This window comes from Salvelinus namaycush, chromosome 36, assembly GCF_016432855.1.
Source record: "Salvelinus namaycush isolate Seneca chromosome 36, SaNama_1.0, whole genome shotgun sequence".
Classification (NCBI taxonomy): Eukaryota; Metazoa; Chordata; class Actinopteri; order Salmoniformes; family Salmonidae; genus Salvelinus; species Salvelinus namaycush.
This window is the reverse complement of record NC_052342.1, coordinates 24,330,724-24,344,726: the sequence shown is the minus strand read 5'-3', so window position 1 is coordinate 24,344,726 and position 14,003 is coordinate 24,330,724. Positions and strand designations below refer to the sequence as shown.

The following is a 14,003-nucleotide window of genomic DNA, read 5'->3' as shown; positions in this document are numbered from 1 at the left end:
TGGTAGTGATAACAGTTTAATGATGGTGGTGGTGGTAGTAATGATGATGGTAGTAGTAGTAATGATGGTGGTGGTAGTAGTGATAACGGTTTAATGATGGTGGTGGTGGTAGTAATGATGATGGTGGTAGTGGTAATGATGATGGTAGTGGTAGTAGTAATGATGGTGGTAGTAGTAGTAATGATGGTGGTAGTGGTAGTAGTAATGATGATGATGGTGGTAGTAGTAATGATGGTAGTGGTAGTAGTAATGATGATGGTGGTGGTAGTGATAACAGTTTAATGATGGTGGTGGTGGTAGTAATGATGGTGGTGGTATTAGTAATGATGGTGGTAGTAGTAGTAATGATGGTGGTAGTAGTAGTAATGATGGTGGTTGTAGTAGTAATGATGGCGGTGGTGGTGGTAATGATGGTGGTGGTAGTAGTAGTAATGATGGTGGTTGTAGTAGTAGTAATGATGGTGGTAGTGATAGCAGTTTAATGATGGTGGTAGTAGTAGTAATAATGGTGGTGGTAGTAGTAGTAATAATGGTGGTGGTAGTAGTAGTAATGATGGTAGTAGTAGTAATGATGGTGGTAGTAGTAGTAATGATGATGGTGGTGGTGGTAGTGGTAGTACAAAAAAGTATGAATGTATGTACTTGTAAGTCGCTCTGGATAAGAGCGTCTGCTAAATGACTTAAATGTAAATGTAAATGGTGGTAGTGATAACTGTTTAATGATGATGGTAGTGATAACAGTTTAATGATGGTGGTTGTAGTAGTAATGATGGTGGTAGTAGTAGTAATGATGGTGGTAGTAGTAGTAATGATGGTGGTAGTAGTAGTAATGATGATGGTAGTGATAACAGTTTAATGATGGTGGTAGTAGTAGTAATGATGGTGGTGGTAGTAGTAGTATTGATGTGGTGGTAGTAGTAGTAGTAATGATGATGGTAGTAGTAGTAATGATGGTGGTAGTAGTAGTAATGATGGTGGTAGTAGTAGTAATGATGGTGGTGGCAGTAGTAGTAATGATGGTGGTAGTAGTAGTAATGATGGTAGTAGTAGTAGTAATGATTATGGTAGTAGTAGTAGTAATGATTATGGTAGTGGTAGTAATGATGGTGGTAGTAGTAGTAATGATGGTGGTGGTAGTGGTAGTAATGATGATGGTGGTAGTAGTAATGATGGTGGTAGTAGTAGTAATGATGGTGGTAGTAGTAGTAATGATGGCGGTGGTGGTGGTAATGATGGCGGTGGTGGTGGTAATGATGGTGGTGGTAGTAGTAATGCTGTGGTAGTAGTAGTAGTAATGATGATGGTGGCGATACCAGTTTAATGATGGTGGTAGTAGTAGTAGTAATAATGGTGGTGGTAGTAGTAATGATGATGGTAGTAGTAGTAATAATGGTGGCGGTGGTAGTAGTAGTAATGATGGTGGTAGTAGTAATGATGGTGGTAGTGGTAGTAATGATGGTTGTAGTAGTGGTAATGATGGCGGTAGTGATAACTGTTTAATGATGGTGGTGGTAGTAGTAGTAGTGATGATGGTGGTGGTAGTAATGATGATGGTGGTGATAACAGTTTAATGATGGTGGTGGTAGTAGTAGTAATGATGATGGTAGTAGTAGTAATGATGTTGGTAGTAGTAGTAATGATGGTGGTAGTAGTAGTAATGATGGTGGTAGTAGTAGTAATGATGGTGGTAGTAGTAGTAATGATGGTGGTATTAGTAGTAATGATGGTGGTTGTAGTAGTAATGATGGCGGTGGTGGTGGTAATGATGGTGGTAGTAGTAGTAATGATGGTGGTGGTAGTAGTAGTAATGATGTGGTAGTAGTAGTAGTAATGATGATGGTGGTGATACCAGTTTAATGATGGTGGTAGCAGTAGTAATAATGGTGGTGGTAGTAGTAATGATGATGGTAGTAGTAGTAATAATGGTGGTGGTGGTAGTAGTAGTAATGATGGTGGTAGTAGTAGTAATGATGATGGTGGTGGTAGTAGTAATGATGGTGGTAGTAGTAGTGGTAGTAATGATGGTGGTGGTAGTAGTAGTGGTAGTAATGATGGTGGTAGTAGTAGTAATGATGGTGGTGGTGGTAGTAATGATGATGGGTGTAGTAGTAGAATGATGAGGTGTGGTGGTAATGAGATGGTAGTAGTGTAATGATGATGGTGGTAGTAGTAGTAATGGTGGTGGTAGTAGCAGTAATGATGGTGGTGGTGGTAGTAACGATGATGGTAGTAGTAGTAATGGTGGTGGTAGTAGTAGTAATGATGGTGGTGGTGGTAGTAGTAGTAATGATGGTGGTAGTAGTAGTAATGATTATGGTAGTGGTAGTAATGATGGTGGTAGTAGTAGTAATGATGGTGGTAGTAGTAGTAATGATGGTGGTATTAGTAGTAATGATGGTGGTTGTAGTAGTAGTGATGGCGGTGGTGGTGGTAATGATGGTGGTAGTAGTAGTAATGATTATGGTAGTGGTAGTAATGATGGTGGTAGTAGTAGTAATGATGGTGGTAGTAGTAGTAATGATGGTGGTATTAGTAGTAATGATGGTGGTTGTAGTAGTAGTGATGGCGGTGGTGGTGGTGGTAATGATGGTGGTAGTAGTAGTAATGATGGTGGTGGTAGTAGTAGTAATGATGTGGTAGTAGTAGTAGTAATGATGATGGTGGCGATACCAGTTTAATGATGGTGGTAGCAGTAGTAATAATGGTGGTGGTAGTAGTAATGATGATGGTAGTAGTAGTAATAATGGTGGTGGTGGTAGTAGTAGTAATGATGGTGGTAGTAGTAGTAATGATGATGGTGGTGGTAGTAGTAATGATGGTGGTAGTAGTAGTGGTAGTAATGATGGTGGTGGTAGTAATAGTGGTAGTAATGATGGTGGTAGTAGTAGTAATGATGGTGGTGGTGGTAGTAATGATGATGGTGGTAGTAGTAGTAATGATGATGGTGGTGGTGGTAATGATGATGGTAGTAGTAGTAATCATGGTAGTAGTAGTAGTAATGATGATGGTGGTAGTAGTAGTAATGGTGGTGGTAGTAGTAGTAATGATGGTGGTGGTGGTAGTAGTACTGATGGTAGTAGTAGTAATGGTGGTGGTAGTAGTAGTAATGATGGTGGTGGTGGTAGTAGTAGTAATGATGGTGGTAGTAGTAGTAATGATTATGGTAGTGGTAGTAATGATGGTGGTAGTAGTAGTAATGCTGTGGTAGTAGTAGTAGTAATGATGATGGTGGCGATACCAGTTTAATGATGGTGGTAGTAGTAGTAATGGTGGTGGTAGTAGTAATGATGATGGTAGTAGTAGTAATAATGGTGGCGGTGGTAGTAGTAGTAATGATGGTGGTAGTAGTAATGCTGGTGGTAGTGGTAGTAATGATGGTTGTAGTAGTGGTAATGATGGCGGTAGTGATAACTGTTTAATGATGGTGGTGGTAGTGGTAGTAGTGATGATGGTGGTGGTAGTAATGATGATGGTGGTGATAACAGTTTAATGATGGTGGTGGTAGTAGTAGTAATGATGATGGTAGTAGTAGTAATGATGTTGGTAGTAGTAGTAATGATGGTGGCAGTAGTAGTAATGATGGTGGTAGTAGTAGTAATGATGGTGGTAGTAGTAGTAATGATGGTGTTATTAGTAGTAATGATGGTGGTGGTAGTAGTAGTAATGGTGGTGGTAGTAGTAGTAATGATGGTGGTGGTGGTAGTAGTACTGATGGTAGTAGTAGTAATGGTGGTGGTAGTAGTAGTAATGATGGTGGTGGTGGTAGTAGTAGTAATGATGGTGGTAGTAGTAGTAATGATGATGGTGGTGGTAGTAGTAGTAATGATGGTGGTAGTAGTAGTGGTAGTAATGATGGTGGTGGTAGTAGTAATGATGGTGGTAGTAGTAGTAGTAATGATGATGGTGGCGATACCAGTTTAATGATGGTGGTAGTAGTAGTAATAATGGTGGTGGTAGTAGTAATGATGGTGGTAGTAGTAGTAATAATGGTGGTGGTAGTAGTAATGATGGTGGTAGTGATAACAGTTTAATGATGGTGGTGGTGGTAGTAATGATGATGGTAGTAGTAGTAATGATGGTGGTGGTAGTAGTGATAACGGTTTAATGATGGTGGTGGTGGTAGTAATGATGATGGTGGTATTGGTAATGATGATGGTAGTGGTAGTAGTAATGATGGGTGTATAGTAGTAATGAGTGGTAGTGTATAATGAGATGATGGTGGTAGTAGTAATGATGGTTAGTGGTAGTAGTAATGATGATGGTGGTGGTAGTGATAACAGTTTAATGATGGTGGTGGTGGTAGTAATGATGGTGGTGGTATTAGTAATGATGGTGGTAGTAGTAGTAATGATGGTGGTAGTAGTAGTAATGATGGTGGTAGTAGTAGTAATGATGATGGTAGTGATAACAGTTTAATGATGGTGGTAGTAGTAGTAATGATGGTGGTGGTAGTAGTAGTATTGATGTGGTGGTAGTAGTAGTAGTAATGATGATGTAGTATAGTAATGATGGTGTAGTGTAGTAATGATGGTGGTAGTAGTAGTAATGATGGTGGTGGCAGTAGTAGTAATGATGGTGGTAGTAGTAGTAATGATGGTAGTAGTAGTAGTAGTAATGATTATGGTAGTAGTAGTAATGATTATGGTAGTGGTAGTAATGATGGTGGTAGTAGTAGTAATGATGGTGGTGGTAGTAGTAGTAATGATGATGGTGGTGGTGGTAATGATGATGGTAGTAGTAGTAATCATGGTAGTAGTAGTAGTAATGATGATGGTGGTAGTAGTAGTAATGGTGGTGGTTAGTGTAGTAATTGATGGTGGTGGTGGTAGTAGTACTGATGGTAGTAGTAGTAATGGTGGTGGTAGTAGTAGTAATGATGGTGGTGTGGTAGTAGTAGTAATGATGGTGGGTAGTAGTAGTAATAATATGGTAGTGGTAGTAATGATGGTGGTAGTAGTAGTAATGCTGTGGTAAGTAGTATGATGATGTTGGCGATACCAGTGTAAGATGGTGTAGTAGTAGTAATATGGTGGTGGTAGTAGTAATGATGATGTTAGTAGTAGTAATAATGGTTGCTGGTGGTAGTAGTAGTAATGATGGTGGTGTAAGTAATGCGGGTGGGAGTGGTAGTAATGATGTGTAGTAGTGGTAATGGATGGCGGTAGTGATAACTGTTTGATGATGGTGGTGGTAGTGGTAGTAGTGATGATGGTGGTGGTAGTAATGATGATGTTGGTGATAACAGTTTAATGATGGTGGTGGTAGTAGTAGTAATGATGATGGTAGTAGTAGTAATGATGTTGGTAGTAGTAGTAATGATGGTGGCAGTAGTAGTAATGATGGTGGTAGTAGTAGTAATGGTGGTGGTAGTAGTAGTAATGGTGGTGGTAGTAGTAGTAATGATGGTGGTGGTGGTAGTAGTACTGATGGTAGTAGTAGGTATGGTGGTATATGTAATGGTGGTGGTGGTAGTAGTAGTAATGATGGTGGTAGTAGTAGTAATGATGATGTGGTGGTAGTAGTAGTATGATGGTGGAGTAGTAGTGGTATAATGATTGTGGTGGTAGTAGTAATGATGGTGGTAGTAGTAGTAGTAATGATGATGGTGCGATACCAGTTTAAGGATGGTTGTAGTGAGTAGTAAATATGGTGGTGGAGTAGTAATGATGGTTGTAGTAGTAGTAATAATGGTGGTGGGTAGTAGTAATGATGGTGGTAGTGATAAAAGTTTATGATGGTGGTGGGTGGTAGTAATGATGATGTCAACGCAGCCACTGCTAGCTAGCCTACTTCACCAGCCAGCAGTACAGCATCATTTTAATCATTTTAGTCAATAAGATTTTTGCAACGTAAGCTTAACTTTCTGAACATTCGAGACGTGTAGTCCACTTGTCATTCCAATCTCCTTTGCATTAGCGTAGCCTCTTCTGTAGCCTGTCAACTATGTGTCTGTCTATCCCTGTTCTCTCCTCTCTGCACAGACCATACAAACGCTTCACACCGCGTGGCCGCTGCCACCCTAACCTGGTGGTCCCAGCGCGCACGACCCACGTGGAGTTCCAGGTCTCCGGCAGCCTCTGGAACTGCCGATCTGCGGCCAACAAGGCAGAGTTCATCTCAGCCTATGCTTCCCTCCAGTCCCTCGACTTCTTGGCACTGACGGAAACATGGATTACCACAGATAACACTGCTACTCCTACTGCTCTCTCCTCGTCTGCCCACGTGTTCTCGCACACCCCGAGAGCTTCTGGTCAGCGGGGTGGTGGCACTGGGATCCTCATCTCTCCCAAGTGGACATTCTCTCTTTCTCCCCTGACCCATCTGTCTATCGCCTCCTTTGAATTCCATGCTGTCACAGTTACCAGCCCTTTCAAGCTTAACATCCTTATCATTTATCGCCCTCCAGGTTCCCTTGGAGAGTTCATCAATGAGCTTGACGCCTTGATAAGTTCCTTCCCTGAGGATGGCTCACCTCTCACAGTTCTGGGTGACTTTAACCTCCCCACGTCTACCTTTGACTCATTCCTCTCTGCCTCCCTCTTTCCACTCCTCTCCTCTTTTGACCTCACCCTCTCACCTTCCCCCCCTACTCACAAGGCAGGCAATACGCTTGACCTCATCTTTACTAGATGCTGTTCTTCCACTAATCTCATTGCAACTCCCCTCCAAGTCTCCGACCACTACCTTGTATTCTTTTCCCTCTCGCTCTCATCCAACACTTCCCACTCTGCCCCTACTCGGATGGTATCGCGCCGTCCCAACCTTCGCTCTCTCTCCCCCGCTACTCTCTCCTCTTCCATCCTATCATCTCTTCCCTCTGCTCAAACCTTCTCCAACCTATCTCCTGATTCTGCCTCCTCAACCCTCCTCTCCTCCCTTTCTGCATCCTTTGACTCTCTATGTCCCCTATCCTCCAGGCCGGCTCGGTCCTCCCCTCCTGCTCCGTGGCTCGACGACTCATTGCGAGCTCACAGAACAGGGCTCCGGGCAGCCGAGCGGAAATGGAGGAGAACTCGCCTCCCTGCGGACCTGGCATCCTTTCACTCCCTCCTCTCTACATTTTCCTCTTCTGTCTCTGCTGCTAAAGCCACTTTCTACCACTCTAAATTCCAAGCATCTGCCTCTAACCCTAGGAAGCTCTTTGCCACCTTCTCCTCCCTCCTGAATCCTCCTCCCCCTCCCCCCCCCCTCCTCCCTCTCTGCGGATGACTTCGTCAACCATTTTGAAAAGAAGGTTGACGACATCCGATCCTCAAACGACACCGCTGGTTCTGCTCACACTGCCCTACCCTGTGCTTTGACCTCTTTCTCCCCTCTCTCCCCAGATGAAATCTCGCGTCTTGTGACGGCCGGCCGCCCAACAACCTGCCCGCTTGACCCTATCCCCTCCTCTCTTCTCCAGACCATTTCCGGAGACCTTCTCCCTTACCTCACCTCGCTCATCAACTCATCCTTGACCGCTGGCTACGTCCCTTCCGTCTTCAAGAGAGCGAGAGTTGCACCCCTTCTGAAAAAACCTACACTCGATCCCTCCGATGTCAACAACTACAGACCAGTATCCCTTCTTTCTTTTCTCTCCAAAACTCTTGAACGTGCCGTCCTTGGCCAGCTCTCCTGCTATCTCTCTCAGAATGACCTTCTTGATCCAAATCAGTCAGGTTTCAAGACTAGTCATTCAACTGAGACTGCTCTTCTCTGTGTCACGGAGGCGCTCCGCACTGCTAAAGCTAACTCTCTCTCCTCTGCTCTCATCCTTCTAGACCTATCGGCTGCCTTTGATACTGTGAACCATCAGATCCTCCTCTCCACCCTCTCCGAGTTGGGCATCTCCGGCGCGGCCCACGCTTGGATTGCGTCCTACCTGACAGGTCGCTCCTACCAGGTGGCGTGGCGAGAATCTGTCTCCTCACCACGTGCTCTCACCACTGGTGTCCCCCAGGGCTCTGTTCTAGGCCCTCTCCTATTCTCGCTATACACCAAGTCACTTGGCTCTGTCATAACCTCACATGGTCTCTCCTATCATTGCTATGCAGACGACACACAATTAATCTTCTCCTTTCCCCCTTCTGATAACCAGGTGGCGAATCGCATCTCTGCATGTCTGGCAGACATATCAGTGTGGATGACGGATCACCACCTCAAGCTGAACCTCGGCAAGACGGAGCTGCTCTTTCTCCCGGGGAAGGACTGCCCGTTCCATGATCTCGCCATCACGGTTGACAACTCCATTGTGTCCTCCTCCCAGAGCGCTAAGAACCTTGGCGTGATCCTGGACAACACCCTGTCGTTCTCAACTAACATCAAGGCGGTGGCCCGTTCCTGTAGGTTCATGCTCTACAACATTCGCAGAGTACGACCCTGCCTCACACAGGAAGCGGCGCAGGTCCTAATCGAGGCACTTGTCATCTCCCGTCTGGATTACTGCAACTCGCTGTTGGCTGGGCTCCCTGCCTGTGCCATTAAACCCCTACAACTCATCCAGAACGCCGCAGCCCGTCTGGTGTTCAACCTTCCCAAGTTCTCTCACGTCACCCCGCTCCTCCGCTCTCTCCACTGGCTTCCAGTTGAAGCTCGCATCCGCTACAAGACCATGGTGCTTGCCTACGGAGCTGTGAGGGGAACGGCACCTCCATACCTTCAGGCTCTGATCAGGCCCTACACCCAAACAAGGGCACTGCGTTCATCCACCTCTGGCCTGCTTGCCTCCCTACCTCTGAGGAAGTACAGTTCCCGCTCAGCCCAGTCAAAACTGTTCGCTGCTCTGGCACCCCAATGGTGGAACAAACTCCCTCACGACGCCAGGTCAGCGGAGTCAATCACCACCTTCCGGAGACACCTGAAACCCCACCTCTTTAAGGAATACCTAGGATAGGATAAAGTAATCCTTCTAACCCCCCCCCCCCCCCCCCCCCCTTAAAAGATTTAGATGCACTATTGTAAAGTGGCTGTTCCACTGGATATCATAAGGTGAATGCACCAATTTGTAAGTCGCTCTGGATAAGAGCGTCTGCTAAATGACTTAAATGTAAATGTAAATGTACTCTCTATACGTCCCCTAACTAAACCAGTAACCCCTCACCCTTTAATTAACAGAGTCTCTACTCTCTATACGTCCCCTAACTAAACCAGTAACAACTACTGGACACAGCCTTGACAGAACTGAAGAACTAAATACCTACGGAACTTCAGAACTCTCAAGAACGTTAGAACTATGGAAGAGTCACAGGGACAAAGATGTTTTCATGGATAAACTCTGTGAGCTACAGCTGGCTACACACAGTCTGTCATTCAAAACTTAGCCTATATCTCAGTCAAAACATGAACTGTGTCCCGAACGCTACCCTATTCCCTATGTAGTGCACTACTTTATAGGTAACAGGGTGCCATTTGGGACACAGTAATGAACAATGCATGGCGCAGTTCATGCAGCAAAGAAAGGCCCAATCAGTGTGTCCAAATGGTCCCACACGTCAACAACAGCAGGTCTGAGAAGACCTGTATAGAAGGTTCACCTTGTAGAGAGAAAGTGAGAGAACGAGAGAGAGGGAGAGAGAGAGAGGGAGAGAGAGAGAGAGAGAGAGATTGTTTTGAAACTTCTGTATGTGTAATGTTTACTGTTAATTTTTATTATTTATAATAAATATTTATTTATTTATTTCACTTTTGTATATTATCTACCTCACTTGCTTTGGCAATGTTAACACATGTTTCCCATGCCAATAAAGCCCCTTGAATTGAATTGAATTGAGAGAGAGAGAGAGAGAGAGAGAGAGAGAGAGAGAGAGAGAGAGAGAGAGAGAGAGAGAGAGAGAGAGAGAGAGAGAGAGAGAGAGAGAGAGAGAGAGGGGGAGGGAGGGAGGGAGGGAGGGAGGGAGGGAGGGAGAGAGAGAGAGAGAGAGAGAGAGAGAGAGAGAGAGAGAGAGAGAGAGAGACAGACAGAGAGAGACAGAGAGACAGAGAGAGAGAGAGACAGAGAGAGAGGGAGAGAGAGGGAGAGAGAGAGAGACAGAGAGAGAGAGAGAGAGAGAGAGAGAGAGAGAGAGAGAGAGAGAGAGAGAGAGAGAGAGAGGGAGGGAGAGGTTGTTGCTAAGGTGCGTGCTACCTGGCTCCACCTACCTGTGTGCTTCTAAGCAGTGAACCAGACAACAGCTGGCAAGAAGAGAGGGAAGAGAAGGAGGTAGAGAGAGAGGATGTCAGAATGGAGGGAAGAGGGGAAGAGAATTTGGGGGCTAAGACTAAAGAGAGAGGGAGGGGAGTGAGGGGGAGAGGAGGGAGGATAGGAGAGGAGGGTAGAGTCTCTACTCTGGTTCCCTAACTCAAGCCAGACTTGTAGTAATCCCCCAGGGACACAGTTTGAAGGAAAGGAACTCTCTTCATCCTCTACTCTTTCCCTCCATACCACTCTCTTCCCCCCTCTCTCTCTCTTCTCTCTCTGTCTGGGGGAACAAGAGAAGGAGGGGAGGCAGACGGAGGAGAGGAGAAGAGAGGGGGAGGCACAAAAGAGACCCTTCAAATCTCTCTGAACTCCAAGTTCTTAAAGAACTGAGGAGGCAGGACCAGCCCAGTACAACAGCAGAACATAAGAACATAAACACATAACAGAGATGGTTTGGTTATTCATGCTCCCATGATGAGTAGCGTTACCTGAGACCTAAAGACTTACACTAGATGCCCAAGCTAATGCCTTGACATTGGCTCAGTGGGATAGCACAGTGTCACACATCGAGGAGACCCGAATTTGAACACCAGTCGGTCACACACACACACACACACACACACACACACACACACACACACACACACACACACACACACACACACACACACACACACACACACACACACACACACACACACACACACACACACACACACACACACACACCACGCTCTACAGCAGGAACTAGTCCTTGAGACTTTGGTTCTTTGTTGTTCCTCTGCAGTCAAAACAGAAGAGACAAAACAATGCTTTTATCTAAAGAAGCAATTTATTATGTTGCTATGGAGACTACTGAGTTAATTTGTCTATTCTCAGTATGCTGTGTGTGTGTGTGTGTGTGTGTGTGTGTGTGTGTGTGTGTGTGTGTGTGTGTGTGTGTGTGTGTGTGTGTGTGTGTGTGAGAGAGAGAGAGAGAGAGAGAGAGAGTGCGTGTGACTGTGAGTGTGACTGTGAGTGTGACTGTGAGTGTGTGTGTGAGTGTGACTGTGAGTGTAACTGTGAGTGTTTGTGTAAACAGTTAACAGGGTCTGGTTAGGTAGTCTCACTCTCTGCATTAACGACATTAACTAACGGCAATCAGGGGAAAAACACCAGATTAACAAACATCTACTCTAACAAAAAGAAACAGATGAGAGTCACAGGAAAGGAGGAATGAAGGGATGACGGAAGAGAAAGAGAGAGACATTTAACGGGGCGTTATATTGGCAGCTACAGCAGGGGGATGGAAAGAGAGAGAGAATGGGGGAGGGAGAGAGAGAGGTGGGAGGAGAAGAGAGGGGGGTAGAAAGAGAGAGAGTGAGAGGTGACATGAGAACCATAGTCAGGACTACAGCATTAGTGTTTAGTAGCAGGGCCAAATACCAGACTCTATAAACCAATCTGCTGCCAGCTGTGCCCACCACCAACCCCAATCCCATACATCACGGAGGGGGAGAAGTTTACTTACTCAGAAAAACACTCAGAAAGGAGGAGAGGGGTACACTATCAGAATTGTTTTTCCCCAAAAGGGTTCTTCTGCTGTCCCCATAGGAGAACCATTTTTAGTTCGACATACAGCAGAACCCTTTTGGGTTCCATGTAGAACCCTCTGTGGAAAGGGTTCTACGTGGAACCCAAAATGTTTCTTCAAAGAGTTCTTCTATGGGGACAGCAAAATAACCCTTTGAGGTTCTAGATAACACCTTTTTGAGTTAAATTGATCATTAAAGAATGTTGGCAATGAGGTTCTTTATCTACTTCCCCAGAGTCAGATGAACACGTGGACATCATGTTGATTTATTTGTGTGCAGTTTGAAGGAAGTGGCTTAGTAGCGTTAGATCAGCAATGAATTGCTAGTTAGCATTTGCTCGCGATACTTCCTCTAACTTCCTTTATACTTACAAACTCACAGTCACACTCACAGTCACAATCACACTCACACTCACAGTCACAATCACACTCATAGTCATACTCACAGTCACAGTCACACTCACACTCACAATAAAAGTCACAATCACACTCATAGTCACACTCACAGTCACAGTCACAATCACAGTCACAATCACACTCATAGTCACACTCAGAGTCACACACACAGTCACACTCACAATCACAGTCACACTAACACACACTCACAGCTACACTCACACTCACAGTCACACACATTCACAGTTACACTCAGAGTCACACTCACACAGTCACACTCACAGTCACACTCACACTCACAGATACACTCACACTCACAGTCACTGTCACACTAACACTCACACACACTCACACCCACACTCACAGTCAGACACATTCACAGTTACACTCACACTCACAGTCACACTCACACAGTCACACTCACACTCACAGTCAAACTCACTCACAGTCACACTCACTCACAGTTACACTCACACTCACTCTCACACTCTCTCTCTCACTCACACTCACAAACACACTCACAGTTCCACTCACAGTCACACACACTCACAGTTACAAACACTCACAGTTACACTCACACTCACACTCATACGCACAGTCACACTCATTCACAGTTACACTCACACACACTCACCGTTACACTCACACTCACAGTCACAGTCACACTCACACTCATTCACAGTTACACTCACACACACTCACAGTTACACTCACACTCACAGTCAAACTCACACTCACTCACAGTCACACTCATAGTCACACACACTCACATTTACACTCACTCTCTCTCTCTCACACACACACACACACACACACACACACACACACATACACACATACACACACACGCACACGCACACGCACACACACACACACAGTTGCACTCACACTCACATTCACACACACTCTCACAGTTACACAAACTCACAGTTACACTCACACTCACAGTGACACTCACACTCCCACTCACACACACTCACAGTTACACACACTCACAGTCACAGTCATGCACACTCACAGTTACACTCACACACACACTCACAGTCACACTCACAGTGACAGTCACACTCACACTCACACCTACACTCACAGTAACAGTCACACACACAGTTACACTCACACTCACTCTCACAATCACACACACACATTCACAGTTACACACACTCGTACTCACACACACTCACACTCACAGTTACACTCACTCTCACATTCACACATACACATTCACAGTTACCTACACTCACACTCATACACACTCACACACGCACTCAGTCACAGTCACAGTTACACTCATAGTCACAGTCACAGTCACACTCACACTCACATACTCACAGTCACACTCACACTCACACTCACAGTCACACTCACAGTCACTCTCACATTCACACACACACATTCATAGTTACACACACTGACACTCATACTCACACACACTCACAGTCACAGTCACACTCACAGTTACACTCCCACGCACACTCAGTCACACGCACAGTCATACACTCACACTCACAGTTGCACTCACACTCACATTCACACACATTCACAGTTACACAAACTCACAGTTACACTCACATTCACAGTGACACTCACACTCCCACACACTCACAGTCACACACACTCACAGTTACACTCACACGCACTCTCACATTCACACACACAAATTCACAGTTACACACACTCATACTCACACACACTCACACTCACACTCACAGTTACACACTCACTCTCACATTCACACATACACATTCAAAGTCACACTCACACTCATACACACTCACACACGCACTCACAGTCACACTCATAGTCACAGTCACATTCACACACACACATTCACAGTTACACACACTGACACTCATACTCACACACTCACAGTCTCAG

The 14,003-nt window shown here is 45.1% G+C and overlaps 1 protein-coding gene across 1 annotated transcript in view; it reads right to left on the bottom strand.

The window, feature by feature from the left end:
- LOC120030508 (NHS-like protein 2) overlaps positions 1-13,621 on the bottom strand; it is a 99,298-nt gene extending 85,677 nt beyond the window's left edge. The window contains exons 1-3 of the mRNA XM_038975916.1: positions 13,564-13,621; positions 13,168-13,205; positions 12,110-12,278 (exon numbers count right to left, since the gene is read on the bottom strand). Of these exons, the coding sequence (XP_038831844.1) occupies positions 12,110-12,278; positions 13,168-13,205; positions 13,564-13,621 (265 nt within the window). The remainder of the gene's footprint in view (positions 1-12,109; positions 12,279-13,167; positions 13,206-13,563) is intronic.
- Positions 13,622-14,003: the final 382 nt, after the last annotated feature.